This window comes from Dermochelys coriacea, chromosome 2, assembly GCF_009764565.3.
Source record: "Dermochelys coriacea isolate rDerCor1 chromosome 2, rDerCor1.pri.v4, whole genome shotgun sequence".
Lineage (NCBI taxonomy): Eukaryota > Metazoa > Chordata > Testudines > Dermochelyidae > Dermochelys > Dermochelys coriacea.
Genome location: NC_050069.1, coordinates 243881941 through 243901207, shown reverse-complemented (window position 1 = coordinate 243901207; position 19267 = coordinate 243881941). Strand labels below are relative to the sequence as shown.

At 42.0% G+C, this 19267-nt stretch overlaps 1 protein-coding gene across 21 annotated transcripts in view; it reads right to left on the bottom strand.

Moving 5' to 3' along the window:
- Nucleotides 1–3437: 3437 nt before the first annotated feature.
- Nucleotides 3438–19267, bottom strand: part of CREM (cAMP responsive element modulator) — a 79143-nt gene continuing 63313 nt past the window's right edge. For 7 of the 21 annotated variants that reach the window (XM_043509569.1, XM_038389043.2, XM_043509575.1 and 4 more), the window contains 2 exons: nt 15036–15192; nt 4193–4561 (listed from right to left, as the gene is read on the bottom strand). In XM_043509569.1, the coding sequence (XP_043365504.1) occupies nt 4417–4561; nt 15036–15192 (302 nt within the window). In that variant the 3' untranslated portion in view covers nt 4193–4416. Of the gene's footprint in view, nt 4562–15035; nt 15193–15976; nt 16033–19267 lie in introns of all 21 variants that reach the window. The other 14 variants (XM_038389033.2, XM_038389036.2, XM_038389038.2 and 11 more) reach the window with 5 other exon arrangements.

The following is a 19267-nucleotide window of genomic DNA, read 5'->3' as shown; positions in this document are numbered from 1 at the left end:
CTAGCAGGTCTGAAATTGTCCAGGTTCTGTTTCGCTGCTGGGGGGTGAGGGGGTTAAGAGGGAACTGAGGGACGGTCGTAGTTGTTCTTGCCCTTTATGCACTCACACAGGAGCACAGTGCACATGCATGGCCAACTCAAACATTTCCAGACACATGCACACCTACAGTGGGATCCACATTGACACCTATTTGAAGACTTTTTTTTTCATGTCACCAGAACAGGCTGCATGACACTCCCAGACAGTAATCTAAAGCTGCAGGGGCTGCAGTAATATAAAATGTATTAAGAATAGAAAGAGAGAGTCAGATTAAAACAAAATGGTATTCATAACATGAATTAATAATCTTGCCCTCTGCAAAAACTATTTCAAATAGGTCTATTCCATGTCATTACAGAGAATAACAAATCTTTTCCTTTCCTCAGGAATGTCCATCTTCTCCCTTTTACTCTACTCTTTGGCCAGGGAGCATGTTAGAAAATCTGCCTTTTATCTTAAGTGTCTCATATCATTCCTTCCTTTTTGCTTTGTCCTTCTAGGATGCCTCAGTTGTACCTTTATCAGTCCCCCTGTAACCTCCTCCACAAATATATTTACATAAATGTAATCATGGAGAAGTATATGACAGTCTCTTATGAAATGTTCATTATATGTGTCCTGAATCCATTCAGGATTGGATTTGCTGTTTTGAATAGTCAGTTTGTGGTTCCTGTTTTTTCTTTATCACCTCGACAACCCAGATTCCTTCTGTGGGAGCATATAGTTATCTCCAGTCCCATCCTTGCATCTTATTTCCAAATAAGCATTTCCCTTCTCCAATGGTCATAGGATCTTTGTTCTCTCTTAGCAACCATATATTTGCATGTTAATTGTCCTAGTCAGAGGTGTTCATCTGAAACTGGCTCGTTCTGTCTTTAAAAATACAGGGCTAATATTTTTGTAATTCTCAATTAACATTAATTCTGTGTTATACCAATCCAAATTACAGGTTACAGGATGTTTCTCCATTTTTCTAATCTCTTTCAGTTAGAAGAACCAGTCTTTTTGCCACGTGGATTTTTCTGAAGGTATAAAAATATGATACCTTTCATTGCTGCAGATAAGCAAATAAATAATCTCTAAATGAGAGTTTTTCAGAAGGGTAACCACCTATCAGAAAATCCTTTAGGTTTAGCTTCCATTGTTTACCAAAAAATTTTCCCTGTGGAAGAATGAATTTTTAATTACAGAACATATAATAAATGTGTCTTCTAGAATCTTGAACAAAGGAGGGCCCATAGTACAAGCTGTACAGACTTGGAACAGACATGGAATCCATTTGTTCCAGTTTCCAACAGTAGCCAACATCAGATGCTTCAAAGACTGGCATAACCACACAAGGCAATTAATTTTGCAATACTATACAGTGCAGGGAGGGAGCTCTTCCAGACCCAGCAGGTGATCAGTTTATGCTTTGTGCACAACCTTTGTAATTTTATGCCAACCATCTTAATTGCAGATGTTATGCAAGCACAATAAAATATACTGTCATAGAAAAAGAAAGTGAACTTAAAGTTATTCTTCAGGAATCCTACTATTTTAGTCATTGCCTACATAGTCTGTTATGAGCTCAAAGGCTTGCCCCAGGTCAGCAGGGAGGACTGTACACATTAAGACTGAAGCATGTCGCTGAGTATGGCTCTTCTGAGACCCAGGTCCACTGGAAAGGACATGGAATCAGGAGCTAATTGTCCTGTAGCTCATGACTACACTAGAACACAGAAGTTTAAGAAGGGGGGATGGAATTTAGGAATATAAAAATTTTAGTCCTCCTACTGAGAAGAAACTAGGTATTTGCCTTTCAGGGATTTTGAAGTATCAATTTTGCTGATCCCATTCATGATTTATGTTTTCCATTATAGTAGTGTGCACTGGGAAGATACAGTGGAATGGAAATTTCTTCTCCCAAAAACACAACCTTGTAGTTACTCAACACTGGCTTCTAAACCCAAAGAAATCAAGGCCCTGAGAATTAAGGCCTCTGCTGTATCTGCCTGGGATAACCCATTCTCTGAAGTCTAGCTGATCAGGATGCATAAATACTTAATCCAAAGTTTTGGAGCAGAGGGAAACAATCCCATAGTTGGGACCCTCCATCCAGAGGGTGTTGTGGTATCCTCTCGCACTGAGGATCTCTCTCCAGGGAGGAAACTCCAGTTATTAGGAAGAGACAGATAATAGTTATGGGGGATTCAATCATTAGAAACATAGATACCTGAGTTTGTGATGACCAGGAGACATGCATGGTGACTTGCCTGTCTGGTGTGAAGATTGCGGATCTCTTGAGACACCTAGATAGACTTATATGTAGTGCGTGGGAGGAATCGGTGGTTGTGGTACATATAGGTGTCAATGACATAGGGAAGGATAGGAACTCTTTGCCAGAGCACGTTGTGAAGGCCAAGACTATAACAGGGTTCAAAAAAGAACTAGATATATTCATAAAGGATAGGTCCATCAATGGCTATTAGCCAGGATGGGCAGGGATCGTGTCCCTACCTCTGTTTGCCAGAAGCTGGGAATGGGCAACAGGGGATGGATCACTTGATGATTACCTGTTCTGTTCATTCCCTCTTGAACACCTACATTGGCTACTGTCAGAAGACAGGACACTGGGCTAGATGGACCTTTGGTCTGACCCAGTATGGCCGTTCTTATGTTCTCCCTACTTTCAGTCCTTGCATGAAATCCTGAGCCCCCTGAAGTCAATGGGAGTTTTGTCATTTACTTGAATGGGGGGGGTGGGGCAGTTTTACTCACAACTTGGATCTGACACTGAACAATTAGATCACTCCCACAACATTCTCCATTTTATAAAATAGTCATGTAAACGTGATAATTTAAGCATTATTTTCCACCAAGGCACAATGGAAAGTTGAGTTTACCAGAAATTTCAACCAATTTGGAGTGGATTTATTTTTAAAAACATTCAGCTCTCACTTAAAGGCCACTGTGGAACACCATAAGTCAGCAGAGAGCTGGTGGTGGTTGGAGAGCCTCCCTGACCAAAAAAAAAAAAGAATCTTCAGTCCCTTTTGCCATCTCATAGAAAAACCAAAAAGGATTCCATATCTTGGCCCCCATTATAATGAACAGCTTGGTCCTGTTCAGAACGCTGATTAGTTAGCATTCAGGATGCAAAAGTCAATTCTGATACATAATCTACTAATACATCAGATATTTTGTATAATGCTTGAAGTATAAGTAACAAGGAGCCATCTAACAGATATTTGGAACTTCATCCAGGTGTTTAAAATATTTATATTATAATATTGAGGAGCTTGCTTAAGTTATATAAAGTTTATACTAAAACCTTCTCCAGGTATTTTTCATATCTCACAATCAAATTAAAAACAGTTTAAACGTGCCAGATGTTTAAATGAACAACAAATGCTACGAAGGGTAAACAACATGGTTCTATTAAAAACTGTCTTCAACCATGGCACTCAGTGACAGCAATACAATATTTTCTTGGCAAAGCAACTAAGAAAAATAGGCCATAAATTAATTTATAGTCTAGTATTCTAATACATTTTTGTAATCGTAACATACTTTATATAAACTCTTTCCTGAGATACTTTGGGTAGTTTAATTTTGTTGTATTACTGGATGCATTATCTTTGATGATTCACTTTAAAACACCTGTACAATATTTTTGTGTGTAGGACACTATCAATAACACATAAAAAGTAGTAAATGCAAATATATGGCAATGGAACAGCTCTTATAAATGTTGCACTTTTAACCATGTTACACACACTTGAATATTTGTCTCCTTTGAAAAAAAAATGAAGTTACATCTAAGAATCTACAAAATGCAAAAAAGTATTTCAGGAATGTTAGGGGTTGGAGAATAAGATAAATGACACAAAGAAAAAGTCGTAATTCTTATTGGCTAGGTATTGTCTTCAAAAGCAACTGGACATGTTGTAATCAGTTCACAGCATAATAAATATTTCTACTAATCTGTTTTGGAAGAACAAATGTCTTTTAGGGTTTCAAGCTCCTCTATAAGTTTCTTGTTCTGAACTTCTAGCACTGCAACACGACTCTCCAGACATTTTATGTATTCTTTCTTCCGACGTCGACATTCTTTAGCAGCTTCCCTGCAAAAAGCAGAAGTAAAGAGTGCAAACAAAAACGCCATTTGCAGCAATTAGAAAATGCAGATTGAAGAAAGCTCAGTATAGTATGGAGACCATGACAGCATTCCAAATTTTGGAACAATTTCCCAAATCAGTCTGAAAACACTAAGCAAAATTGGGTTCACAAGGGTCACAAGTGTCCCTTCCTCAAATTCACATGGCAATCTGTAGAATTGCTTCATCTCATGACTTGATTAAAGTTCATAGTAAACAAGGTCCAAGTCAAAGACAGTTATTCTGCTTTATGGCAATAAAGATCTTTGAGGGCCTTGAGTTCCTCAATCAGTGTCTTGTTTTGGTTTTCAAGCACAGCCACACGATTTTCAAGACATTTGACATACTCCTTCTTCTTTCTGCGACATTCTCGAGCAGCTTCCCTAGAACCAACACAAGGCAAATAACTACAGGAACAGCCACAACACGGCAAAGACTGGATAAGTGAAATTACCTGAAATCCCTACAATTCCACAATAAATCAATCATACGTCAGACAAAAAGAAAGCTAAGCAATAATTGTAGACAATTGCACGATTAAACAGCAACTTAAGACAACAGGAACAGCTTGTTAATTAATATAGTTTGCTCAGCTTCTACAGTATGATGAATGAACTTTTACTCACATGAACCCAGACACACACAGTGGGGACAATAATCAGATGTTAATGAACTGCCTTCAACTGCACTGTTATGATTTAATTACTGCCTTCATTTCTGAAAACAGCATTTGTTTGTTCCCATTACATCCCATTTTGATGTGCTTATGCAGATATTCGGGGCATCATATTCTGCAATCAAAAAGTTTAACTCCAACAAATGTTACAGAATTACCTTTCAGAACATTTAATGTAGCAGCCCCAGATTAAATGCCAAGTTTCAATTTAATGTAACCTTGACCTTACTTTTGCAAAACTATGGGTTAGAGTTAGTTATAATTCAACATGGGCATAATTGTTTTCTTTAAAAACATTCACTTGTACTCATAGAATTCTGATTCTTCTTTTTATGCAAAGACAACCACCCTTTTCACAAATCTATTCAAAATTCTGTTAGATAAAAGTTAAGCAGTTTGGGAAGGATTTTCAAAAGCACTTGAGTGAGTTACCACCCAACTTTGTTGGATATTTAAGCACGTCTGAGAATCTCACCCCTTAATATTTACAGGGATGATGTTATAAATTGTCATCATATATTAAGAAAAATGCTTTCCTGCATTCTCTGAAGAGGAGGGTGTGAAACTAGTTCAGAAACTGAAGAGAAAAGAATTAAAAAGAAAAGGAAGCAGTATGAAAAGACAACAATCCTCATGGAGTGATTTAAAACTAAGATAAGCAAGAGAGCAACAGAATATCATGAATGCAATGAGAAAGGATGCAGCGATTCAGTAATGTAGAGATTTACATAGGGGTCTATTTCTTCCTGCTAAGTGCATGCATCTAAATTCCACTGAGGTTAGCAGCAGGTATGCACATGCATAGATGAGAAAACAACACCATTCTAGAAGTCAGAGTAATGAATGAAGAAAGCAAGATAGTTTAGCTTATTCTGCACACCAAAGTACATCCCAAGAAATTAAAAAACATATCCAAAGTGACCCAGTGCACCAACTGTCACACCTAAAGCGACCAAAATTAAAGTTATCCTATGGCAGTTTTATTTATTTTGAAAAACATCTTCCTCACAGCATACCATGTAACAGTCTGCAACAATAATTTCAGAGTACAATAAAAGTTTCTTTTACAGTACACACTGGATAGATACTTCATTACACACCCAGCAAATTTAAATGTAGTTTATATTTAAAAATATACAAAGGAGATAATGTAATTTGTGTTACAGAGAAAATTACTGATTTTAATCACACAAATATTTTTCATCCTGCAGTATTTATATTTTTGATGTTATATTTGGGTAGAGGTTTTGAAAATAATGCAGATATCTGAGTTTCAGACAGCAATAATTTTATGCTTCCTTCCAAAAGAAGCAAGCAGACAGCAACTGTAACCCACATGCTTTATACTTATGTTTGCCAACCCTCCAAGATTATCCTGGAGACGCTAGGAATTAAAGATTAATCTTTAGTTAAAGATTATGTCATGTGAGGAAACCTTCAGGAATACATCCAACCTAAACTGGCAACCCTATTTATACTGCATCATCTAACCTTGTTTGTCCCAAAGAAGGAGAGAGAAGCAGTGGAGGGGAGACATGGATTTTAGTTAGAATATTGTGTCTCTGCATATGTACAGAGTGCAGTGCAGGGAAACTTAGTTAAAAGGACCCAGAAACATTCAGAAATAGATTCATAGTTTCATAGATACTAAGGTCAGAAGGGACCATTCTGATCATCTAGTCCGACCTCCTGCACAGTGCAGGCCACAGAATCTCACCCACCCACTCCTATGAAAAACCTCACCCATGTCTGAGCTATTGAAGTCCTTAAATCATGGTTTAAAGACTTCAAGAAGCAGAGAAGCCTCCCTCAAGTCAACCATGCCCCATGCTACAGAGGAAGGCGAAAAACCTCCAGGACCTCTCCAATCTGCCCTGGAGGAAAATTCCTTCCCGACCCCAAATATGGCAATCAGCTAAACCCTGAGCACATGGGCAAGATTCACCAGCCACATACTGCAGAAAATTCTTTCCTGGGTAACTCAGATCCCATCCATCTAATATCCCATCTCAGGGGATTTGGCCTATTTACCCTGAATATTTAAAGATCAATTACTTACCAAAATCCCATTATCCCATCATACCATCTCCTCCATAAACTTATCGAGTAGAATCTTAAAACCAGATAGATCTTTTGCCCCCACTGCTTCCCTTGGAAGGCTATTCCAAAACTTCACTCCTCTGATGGTTAAAAACCTTCGTCTGATTTCAAGTCTAAACTTCCTGGTGGACAGTTTATACCCATTTGTTCTTGTGTCCACATTGGTGCTGAGCTGAAATAATTCCTCTCCCTCTCCTGTATTTATCCCTCTGATATATTTATAGAGAGCAATCATATCTCCCCTCAACCTTCTTTTAGTTAGGCTAAACAAGCCAAGCTCCTTAAGTATCCTTTCATAAGACAAGTTTTCCATTCTTCGGATCATCCTAGTAGCCCTTCTCTGTACCTGCTCCAGCTTGAATTCATCCTTTTTAAACATGGGAGACCAGAACTGCACACAGTATTCTAGTTGAGGTCTTACCAGTGCCTTGTATAACGGTACTAAAACCTTCTTATCCCTACTGGAAATGCCTCTCCTGATGCATCCCAAAACCGCATTCGCTTTTTTCACAGCCATATCACATTGGCAGCTCATAGTCATCCTATGATCAACCAATACTCCAAGGTCCTTCTCCTCTTCCGTTGCTTCTAATTGATGCGTCCCCAACTTATAACTGAAATTCTTGTTATTAATCCCTAAATGCATAACCTTACACTTCTCACTATTAAATTTCATCCTATTACTATTACTCCAGTTTACAAGGTCATCCAGATCCTCCTGTATAATATCCCGATCCTTCTCCGAATTGGCAATACCTCCCAGCTTTGTATCATCTGCAAACTTTATTAGCACACTCCCACTTTTTGTGCCAAGGTCAGTAACAAAAAGATTAAATAAGATTGGTCCCAAAACCAATCCCTGAGGAACTCCACTGGTAACCTCCCTCCAACCTGACAGTTCGCCTTTCAGTAGGACCCGTTGCAGTCTCCCCTTTAACCAATTCCTTATCCACCTTCTGATGTTCATATTGATCCCCATCTTCTCCAATTTAACTAATAATTCCCCATGTGGCACGGTATCAAATGCCTTACTGAAATCTAGGTAAATTAGATCCACTGCATTTCCTTTATCTAAAAAATCTGTTACTTTTTCAAAAAAGGAGATTAGGTTGGTTTGGCACGATCTACCTTTTGTAAAACCATGTTGTATTTTGTCCCATTTACCATTGACTTCAATGTCCTTAACTAATTTCTCCTTCAAAATTTTTTCCAGGACCTTGCATACTACAGATGTCAAACTAACTGGCCTGTAGTTACCTGGATCACTTTTTTTCCCTTTCTTAAAAATAGGAACTATATTAGCAATTCTCCAATCATTCGGTACTACTCCTGAGTTTACAGATTCATTAAAAATTCTTGCTAATGGGCTTGCAATTTCAGGTGCCAATTCCTTTAATATTCTTGGATGAAGATTATCTGGGCCCCCCGATTTAGTCCCATTAAGCTGTTTCAGTTTTGCTTCTACCTCAGATATGGTAATATCTACCTCTATATCCTCCTTCCCATTTGTCATGCTACCATTATCCCCAAGATCCTCTTTAGCCTTATTAAAGACTGAGGCAAAGTATACTAAGTATACTAAGTATTGAAACTTAGTTAAAAGGACCCAGAAACATTCAGAAATAGGGTGTGGCAGTTACTTAGACATGCTCACTAGCTTTTTCTGAAGTTGTATAGGAAGTTTTCATTGTGGGCAATCTGCCTGGCCTGACAGGTCACCACTCTCTGAGAGCTGAGCCAATGAAAGCGTACTGGGGAAAAACAGAACTGAGAGCTGTATCTGCTAAAGGGCTGGGTCCCAATACCTGTACCACTCTGTATCCACAGGTTACAGATTTCTTTTTCATTAGCAACTTAGAAGACCTGTTCCAAGGGGTGAATGCTTCTAGCCATGGAGATTTCCAGACTGCCTGTCTGCTGGCGGGGTTCTGAAGTATTTGAAAAGTCTGAGATGCAGCCATTCTTCCCAGGTTCTGAAGAGTCCAGGTGACACATATTACGTATTATGACTACACTAGAAAATAAATCATTTACTCACCTTCTTGTAACTGTTCTTCAAGATGTGTTGTTCACATCCATTTCAATCAGTTGTGTGCACACCATGTGCACAGTTGCCGGAAATTTTTCTCCCAGCAGCTCCCGTTGGGTTGGTTGTGGAGCCGCCTGGAGTGGCACCTTCATGGCGCTCAATATATGACCCTACCAACCCGGCCCCTCCTCAGTTCCTTCTTGCTGGCTACTCCAACAGAGTAATAGGAGGGTGGGTATAGGAATGGACGTGAACAACACATTTCGAAGAACAACAGTTACAAGAAGGTGAGTAACTGTTTTTCCTCTTTGAGTGCTTGTTCATGTCTATTCCAATCAGCTCTACCCGGGAGATGGGGTCGGAGTCAAGGAATCGCTGATTGGAGCACCGCTCTGTCAAAAGCTGCATCATCTCTGGCGTGCTGTGTGATGGCATAGTAAGAGGTCAGCGTATGCACCGAGGACCAAGTAGCTGCCCTGCAGATTTCCTGTATCAGGACCTGTGCCAGAAATGTAGCTGATGAGGCCTGTGCCCTTGTGGAATGAACCTTAAGAAGCAGGTCTGGGACCTGGGCCAGCTCATAACATGTGTGGATATAGGCCATGATCCAGGAAGATAATCTTTGAGATGAGATCAAGAGTCCTTTCATGCAGTCCGCCACTGCCACAAACAGCTGGTTCAACCTCCTGAATAGCTTTGTGCGCTCAATGTAGAATGCTAACGCCTGCCAAACATCCAGTGAGTGCAGCCTTGGCTCTTGGGTACTGTTGTGTGGCTTGGAATAGAAGACAGGAAGAAAAATGTCTTGGCTAGTATGGAATTGTGACACTACTTTAGGGAATAAGGCCGGATGTGGTCTGAGTTGTACCTTGTCCTTGTGGAAGACCGTGGAGGGTGGGTCAGATGCAAGGGCCTTTAACTCTGACACCCTCCTGGCTGACATGATGGCGACCAGGAAGGCTACCTTCCATGAGAGGTAGAGAAGGGAGAAAGTTGCCAGTGATTTGAATAGGGGTCCCATTAATCTGGAGAGGACCAGGTTAAGGTCCCAAACTGGAATTGGCTATCCTACCCAAGGATATAGCCGTTCCAGGCCCTTAAGGAAACTTCCTACCACGGGGTTAGCGAATATGGAGCGTCCAGACGTGCCCAGATGGAAGGCCGAGATAGCAACAAAGTGTACCTTTGATGGATGATGCTGCCAGACCTTGTTGGTTGAGGTGCAAAAGCTACTCCAGGATGAGTGGAATAGACACCTGGAGTACAGGAATGTGATGTTGGGCACACCAGCAAGTGAACCCTTTCCACTTGGCCAGATAAGTGGCCCTGGTGGATGGTTTTCTGCTGCCGAGCAGGACCTTTCTTACTGGTTCTGAGCACAGGTGCTCCATTGGGTTTAGCCATGAAGCTTCCAAGTCATGAGATGGAGGGACTGGAGGTCCGGGTCATGAAAGTGACCGTGGTCCTGTGTGATCAGATCGGGGTAGAGTGGTAACAAGATGAGAGTGTCCACTGACAGCTCCAGAAGCATCGTATACCAATGCTGACGGGGCTACACTGGGGTCAGCAGAATTACTACAGCTCTGTCTCTGCGGATTTTCAGCAGTACTCTGTGAACGAGTGGGAATGGTGGAAAGGCATATTGAGACTGTCTCCCCAGGGGAGCAGGAACACATCCAAGATCGAACCTGGGCTGTGTTTCTGAAAGGAGAAGAACACTGGGCACCTCCTGTTGCTCTAGGTGGCAAACAGATAGACCTGGGGAAACCCCACTTTTGGAAGATGGAATATATGACATCCGGATGGATGGCCCACTCGTGATTGTGAAACGATCTGCTGAGGTAGTCTGCTAGTTCATTCTGCAGACCTGGGAGACAGAACATCTTCAGGTGAATGGAGTGGGCTATACAGAACTCCCATAGCTGAAGGTCCTCCCAACATAGGGAGGAAGAGTGGGCTCCACCTAGCTTGTTGATATAAAACATGGCCGTGGTGTTGTCCATCATGACCAACACACAAGGGCTTTGGAGCCAGGATAGGAAGGTTTGGCATGCTAGCCATACTGCTCTGAGCTCTCTTATATTGATATGCAGGGAGAGCTCATCCTGCAACCATAATTCTTGTGTCTGGAGCTCTCCCAGATGCAACTCCACAACCCAGAGCTGATGCGTCCCTTATTAGAGACAAGGAGGGCTGGGAGCTGTTGAAGGGGACTCCCTTGCAGACTGTGCAAGGGTTGAGCCACCACTGGAGGAACTCGAGTACTTGGTCTGGCACCGTGACCACAGATTCCAGGCTATCGCGCCCCAGGCAGTATACAGACGTGAGCCACGCTTGAAGTGGTCTGAGCCTCAGTCTGGCATGCCGAACCACATAAATGCAGGCTGCTTTGTGGCTGAGGAGACTCAGGCATCCACTTGTGGTAGTGGTTGGGTAACACCTGAGGCTTTGGATAATATCTGTCATGGTCTGAAATCAGGTCTCTGGCAGGAGCGCCCTTGCCTGCACCAAGTCCAACACTGCACCGATTAATTCTATTCTATTCTAGAGCAGAATTGGAGAGAATATCCCACTTCTATCATGTGGAGAACCCAGTGGTCCGATGTTATTTGGGATCATGCATGGTAGAAGTGGGATAGATGATTCTGAAAGGAGGGTTGAGGATCCGATATACAGTCTGGCAAGTCGTCCCCGGGTGCACCTTCAAAAGGCCTGCTTGGAGATGAGGACTGGGGCGGCTTATGCCTGCCGTTCCTACCTCGCCTTATAGAAAAGTCTTGCCTAAGGCAAGGTTGGTAAGGACGTTGAGGGGGTTGAGGTTTAAAGTGTTTTCGCTGAGTAGCTAGGGTATGCATCCCCAGTGACTTCATCATCGCCCTCGAATCCTTTAGGTTGTGTAGCCTGGAGTCTGTTTTCTCTGTGAATAATCCTGTCCCATTAAAGGGCAGGTCTTGCAGAGTCTGTTGGACCTCGAGGGGTAGGCCCGAAACTTGTGCCATGAGGTCCTCCTCATGGCTATGCCGGAGGACAAGGTACGTGCTGCTGAATTAGCAGCGTCCAGTCAGTCCTGTAAAGAGGTCTGTGCCACTGTCTTGCCCTCCTCCACAATGGCCCCAATCTCGTCTCTGGACTCCAATGGTATTAGATCCTTAAATTTGAGCATGGAGTTCCATGAGTTAAAATTATATCTGCTCAGGACTGTCAGCTGATTACCTGAGCTGTAGGCCCCCCGTGGAGTAGACCTTTCTACCAAAAAAGTCAAGTTTTTTAGAGTCCTTGGACTTAGGCATGGGTCCCTGCTGCCCCTGCCTTTCACGTTCATTGACCGCAGACATCACCAAGTAGCAGGGCTGTGGGTGGGAGTATAGATACTCATAATCCTGGGAGGGAATAAAGTACTTGCATTCTATTCCCTTGGCCACTGGAGAGATGGAGGCTGTGATCTGCCACACAATTTTGATGTTATTTTGAATGGTCCTAGTGAGTGGCAGTGCTACTCGGGATGGACCTTCTGGGGCCAAAATGCCCACCATTGGGTCCTCCTGTTCCACCACCTCCGCGGCTTGCAAGCCCATGTTGAGCGCCACCCTGCGGAGTACATCCTGGTGGGCGCGATTATCTATGGGTGGTGGTCCTGAGACAAAAGTTCCCACTACTGCCTCATCCGGGGAAGAGGAGGGGGATGCAGGTGGGGGAACCAGGTCATCCGGGGCCTGTTGGTCCATGGGGACCTGCTGATTGACCTGCTGTTCTGGGTCGATGATCCCCTGTTTCACCGTAGGGGTAGGGGTCTGTGTTGGTGAAGGTGCTGTAACCGGAATCCTTTCAGCACCTCTGGGCATGGGAGCCTGGGCTCAGATGCCACCGACTGGGAGCCCTTGGACAAGGTACCCTGGGGACTGGTGATATGCCCAGGGGGTCCAAAAAGGCCACTGAGCCTGTCCTTTCAATTGGGGCGGCCATGGTATTGTACCCACATCAGGCCATCGATGTGTTGAGCGGTGCCGGCTCCGGTGTGAGTAGCTAGACCCCATGTCTGATTCTGAGAATGGAGACCAGTATCTAGAGGGCCATGGTGGTGCCAATCGGAGCTGGTCAGGTGAGTGGTGCCACGTGGAAGGGGAGCAGTGCCGAGACCTCAATCTGTATCGAGCAGATCGGTGACGCAATGATGATTGGTGCTGGGAGTGGGACCTCTGACGATCCAGGGACCAGCACCGGGATTCTGAGTGGCATCCCCTTGCAGTGCTAGAGATTGTTGACCTGGTGATGTGGCAAAACACATCACTGTTGGCTTGCCGCAGGATGCTAGCACCATCGGTGGTGCCGGGGGCTTGTTACAGAGAGTCGGAAACTGTGCGACCTCAAAGGTGTCCTGAGTGGACGGCAGCACCACCTCCTCCATCATGTGGATTGGGGAGTCCAACAGTCTTGGGCTCAACAGTACTCCTTGCGTGTCTGAAGTTCCCAGAGCCAACTCCAAGGGTCTCAGGGCCGGGTGTTCCTCTCTGGGACACGTCCCATTGGCCGAGACCACAGGGGAGGGTCTCACAGCAGCCTCTACCCTGCTTGGCGTGCTTCTTCTGCGGTGCTGGAAAGTGGGACCAGTGCCTGGCAGTTCCCACAGTCTTAGGCATGGGGGATCAGCGTGGTGCCGCAAGTCTCTGTGTGGTTGGAGATCTTCTGCAGTGCCAATTCTGTCAACGATGCTGGTGTGCTCCGCACTGAGGAGCTCGGTGTTGGCTTCTGCCGTGCCAAGGCGGCCTGCAATTTAAGAGCCGCCTCCATGAGGAGTGTTTCAACCTGAAATCCCACTCCTTTTTGGTCTTGGGTCGAAAACCCTTGCAAATCCTGCACCTATCGGTTTGGTGAGCCTCCCCCAGATACTTTAAACAAGTATCATGGGGGTCACCTGTTGACATGGGCTTATTGCAGGACTTGCAGGGCTTGAACCCCAGGGATCAAGGCATGCCCCGAGGTCCCCAAGGGTAAAGGTTGGGATGGAGGGTAAACTCCCCATTCCTAACAGAACTACTAGCAACTAATAAAACTAGAACAACTATAAACTACTAAGGTAAACTACACTATAAAGCTAGGGGAAGCGAGTAAAACTTGTAAGCAAGCCACTCGCAGTTCTGACAACCATCACAGGCGGTAAGAAGGAACTGAGGAGGGGCTGGGTTGGCAGATTCATAAATTGAGTGCCATGAAGGCGCCACTCCAGAGGGCTCCACAGCCGACCCGACGGGGAAAAATTTCCGACAACTGTGCACGTGGCGCATGCACACCTGATTGGAATGGACAAGCGCTCAAAGAAATAGCTGAGAAATCATCTCTGAAAGAAGATCAGAGGGAAATGTGTTTATACATGTATACTAAAGAATAGAACTGTAAATGTAATGTTGAAATCTTATATTTAGATATATTTAACAGCAACAAAGGGGTGGACGATTGCTGGGGCTTTTTGGATCCTGAAGAAGTGTAATTAACATAACTATGTGATAAGTACACTAGCTGGATACCTCTACAAAATATGACTGGCAATGAAAAAGTTAACACTGATATTTAAATTGTCATAATTATATTTCAGTGTTAAAAGTCCATGGGGATGAGTCGGACAGCTCATGCCTTTGATTTGAGAATTATTGTTTCAGGTTCTCTGTAGACTCGGAAAGACAACACTGCACTGATTTCTGATCAGTTAACATCGAAACTGATTTTCACAGTCATGAAGGCTAGAAATATTTTTTTCAATGAAAGCTTAGATTTAGTAACATAGTTTTGCAGGAAAGGGTGTTCCTCATGACTCAGTGGAAGAAAAGCTACTTATGGTTTAGGCAATTATTGGCCATTATACATCAGTTCTACGTAGGTACACACTTGGTGGTTTAACAGCTAAGAATGTTCTGCTCTCCCTCCGTCAAATCATGGGCCACAATACGTTAAGAGTAAGAATTTATTATAATACTTTCCTTTGAAGAAGATTAATCGTAGCTGACATTTGCACTTTGCAGCCGTGACTAATAATTATATTACAGTTACACACTCTTACCTATTTTTCATAAGTCTCAGTTCCCTTTTGCGTGTTGCCTCTTCTGCTAGCTGCTGAGGGCTATGCAAAGTTCCTGGTGAAGCTGCCATTACCACTCCTTGAGGCAAGGCTGTGGTGGGAGTTCGTATCTGGTAAGTTGGCATATCTCCAGTGGCAGCTGTATTAAAGAAGAACATTTTTTACTTTATATAAATTTAAGCTGTCAAAATCTAACTGAAATAGCAAAATGTCTGTTGATACGTTAATCAGGATCTCTATTATATCAAACATTTCATAGGCTTGTGATGTGATGACACAAAAGCTAACAAATACAACTAAGACATTCTTCTATCTACTTTGTAACACATTAGTTACACAACACATTTTAAAAGTAGTTTTATGTTTTTAACTTGGAACCAGTCCCTTTCTGATGCTCTCTTTGTTTTCTTAGTTTCTCTAATTTTTCATTCATTTCTAAGATGTTCTTTTGCTACTTTTATGACAAAGGCAACCTTTAAAATCTCATTAAAGCTGGGTAAGTCTTAATGTATGTGGCATGTCTAACATTTAAAATTAATATACATTTAAATGTTGAGTGTCTCATACTTAAAAATAAGAGCAAGTTCTTGCCTGTTAATTTTGATATGTTTTCTTTATCATTGCAGACCAAAGAGCATAACTTTCCCTCATCACGGCAGATGAATACAGAAGATCAAATTTCAGGTGCTATCACATCTCATTAAATTTTATACTGCATTTCTTTAAAAAAAGTAATTCCAGTACACAAATAATGGAACAGTCAGTGAAATTCAGAAATGGGTTAAACACAAAACAAAAGGTAAAACTCCCCCCCCCCCAACACTCCACTCTTTTGGGAGAGAGAGAGAGACACAGGTTGGGAAGATAGAGAAGTCAGTTATATGGAGAAAAATATAGAAAAAACTAAATGAATAAATAATTACCCTTCTTACAGGCTTCTTCCACATCTTTTCACACCAGTGGATCTTCTAAAGCAGTACTCAGAAATTGTGAAATGGGAGAAAAATAGATTTAAAATAATAGACTCCTAGGAAGACCACACCAAAATTCACTGGACATAGGTCACATTCAAACAAGAGAGGATGGCCTTGTATGTAAGGCACTGGACAGATTGGCATTCAAGAGATCTAGGCTCAGTATTGGTCTCCCTGTGTGACCAACAACAAGTCACTTAGCTCCTGATTTGGCGAGGTACTTAAGCACATGGATTTTGTTTCAGTTCACCATTTCTAAAATGAAGTAATACTTCTGTGGTCCTATACTATATTTACCATGTTTATTTAGATTGTAAACTCTTTAGGGCAGGGATTGTCTTTCACTGGATGCATCTTCATTAGGAAAAAGGTATCATCTTAGCTTGAGTTAACGAGTATGAGTCAAAATCCTAGTGAAGACAAGAACGTTTGTAATTTTTACTTGAATTTGCAGATAATCCTAGGCTTCCCCATAGTCTTTAAGATTCATAGATACTAAGGTCAGAAGGGACCATTCTGATCATCTAGTCCGACCTCCCGCACAGTGCAGGCCACAGAATCTCACCCACCCACTCCTATGAAAAACCTCACCCATGTCTGAACTATTGAAGTCCTTAAATCATGGTTTAAAGACTTCAAGGAGCAGAGAAGCCTCCCTCAAGTCAACCATGCCCCATGCTACAAAGGAAGGCGAAAATCCTCCAGGGCCCCTCCAATCTACCCTGGAGGAAAATTCCTTCCCGACCCCAAATATGGCAATCAGCTAAACCCTGAGCACATGGGCAAGATTCACCAGCCACATACTACAGAAAATTCTTTCCTGGGTACTCAGATCCCATCCATCTAATATCCCATCTCAGGGGATTTGGTCTATTTACCCTGAATATTTAAAGATCAATTACTTACCAAAATCCCATTATCCCATCATACCATCTCCTCCATAAACTTATCGAGTAGAATCTTAAAACCAGATAGATCTTTTGCCCCCACTGCTTCCCTTGGAAGGCTATTCCAACACTTCACTGCTCTGATGGTTAAAAACCTTCATCTGATTTCAAGTCTAAACTTCCTGGTGGACAGTTTATACCCATTTGTTCTTGTGTCCACATTGGTGCTGAGCTTAAATAATTCCTCTCCCTCTCCTGTATTTATCCCTCTGATATATTTATAGAGAGCAATCATATCTCCCCTCAACCTTCTTTTAGTTAGGCTAAACAAGCCAAGCTCCTTGAGTCTCCTTTCATAAGATAAGTTTTCCATTCCTCCTAGTAGCCCTTCTCTGTACCTGCTCCAGCTTGAATTCATCCTTTTTAAACATGGGAGACCAGAACTGCACACAGTATTCTAGTTGAGGTCTCACCAGTGCCTTGTATAACGGTACTAAAACCTCCTTATCCCTACTGGAAATGCCTCTCCTGATGCATCCCAAAACCGCATTAGCTTTTTTCACAGCCATATCACATTGGCAGCTCATAGTCATCCTATGATCAACCAATACTCCAAGGTCCTTCTCCTCTTCCGTTGCTTCTAATTGATGCGTCCCCAACTTATAACTAAAATTCTTGTTATTAATCCCTAAATGCATAACCTTACACTTCTCACTATTAAATTTCATCCTATTACTATTACTCCAGTTTACAAGGTAATCCAGATCCTCCTGTATAATATCCCGATCCTTCTCCGAATTGGCAATACCTCCCAGCTTTGTATCATCTGCAAACCTTATTAGCACACTCCCACTTTTTGTGCCAAGGTCAGTAATAAAAAGATTAAATAAGATTGGTCCCAAAACCGATCCCTGAGGAACTCCACTGGTAACCTCCCTCCAACCTGACAGTTCGCCTTTCAGTAGGACCCGTTGCAGTCTCCCCTTTAACCAATTCCTTATCCATCTTTTGATGTTCATATTGATCCCCATCTTCTCCAATTTAACTAATAATTCCCCATGTGGCACGGTATCAAATGCCTTACTGAAATCTAGGTAAATTAGATCCACTGCATTTCCTTTATCTAAAAAATCTGTTACTTTTTCAAAAAAGGAGATTAGGTTGGTTTGGCATGATCTACCTTTTGTAAAACCATGTTGTATTTTGTCCCAATTACCATTGACTTCAATGTCCTTAACTAATTTCTCCTTCAAAATTTTTTCCAGGACCTTGCATAGTACAGATGTCAAACTAACTGGCCTGTGGTTACCCGGATCACTTTTTTTTCCTTTCTTAAAACTAGGAACTATATTAGCAATTCTCCAATCATTCAGTACTACTCCTGAGTTTACAGATTCATTAAAAATTCTTGCTAATGGGCTTGCAATTTCAGGTGCCAATTCCTTTAATATTCTTGGATGAAGATTATCTGGGCCCCCCGATTTAGTCCCATTAAGCTGTTTGAGTTTCGCTTCTACCTCAGATATGGTAATATCTACCTCCATATCCTCATTCCCATTTGTCATGCTACCATTATCCCTAAGATCCTCTTTAGCCTTATTAAAGACTGAGGCAAAGTATTTGTTTAGATATTGGGCCATGCCTAAATTATCTTTTAACCTCCACTCCATCCTCAGTGTTAAGCGGCCCCACTTCTTCTTTCTTAGTTTTCTTCTTATTTGTATGGCTATAAGATCACCTGTTAATGCCTGTGTAAACTATAAACTGCCTTTTATTTCACCAGGATTTTAACTCATGTCAGCTAACGCAAGACAAAAACACCCTTTTTTCCTCCAGTGAACACACTGCCCCTATGTATATATACACAAGGCTCTAGCACAACTGAGCCCTTATCTCAGTTGGGGCCTCTAGAGGATGCTAGTGTAATTCAAATAAATAATGATAATAATGCCTTGACCAGGTCAGCATAATGTCTTTCCCTACCTAACAAATAGATGCCAGCGAGTTCTAAAAGCATGATGTTAGAGGAAAACAATTGTTTTGATCCAGCAAAGCTAGCAATCGGATCATTACACCAAAACTCAGACAAAGCCTCAACATTTTTTAGTTCACATCACCATATAACAGAATAATGTGATTGTGCAGTAGAGTAAATGTCTTCAAAGTACTTTACTGAATGAAATTACATTTGAGCTGTGATTATTTCTATCTGCAAACCATTTTATATAATGTCTCAAAAAATTAGAATTGACCAGAAAGGAAATTGCCATTTTCCTTAAAGACAAGCTGCAAAAAATGGCATAAAGAGATGTACATGTAAAGTATATCCACCTGTTTTTCTACTCTTTATTAT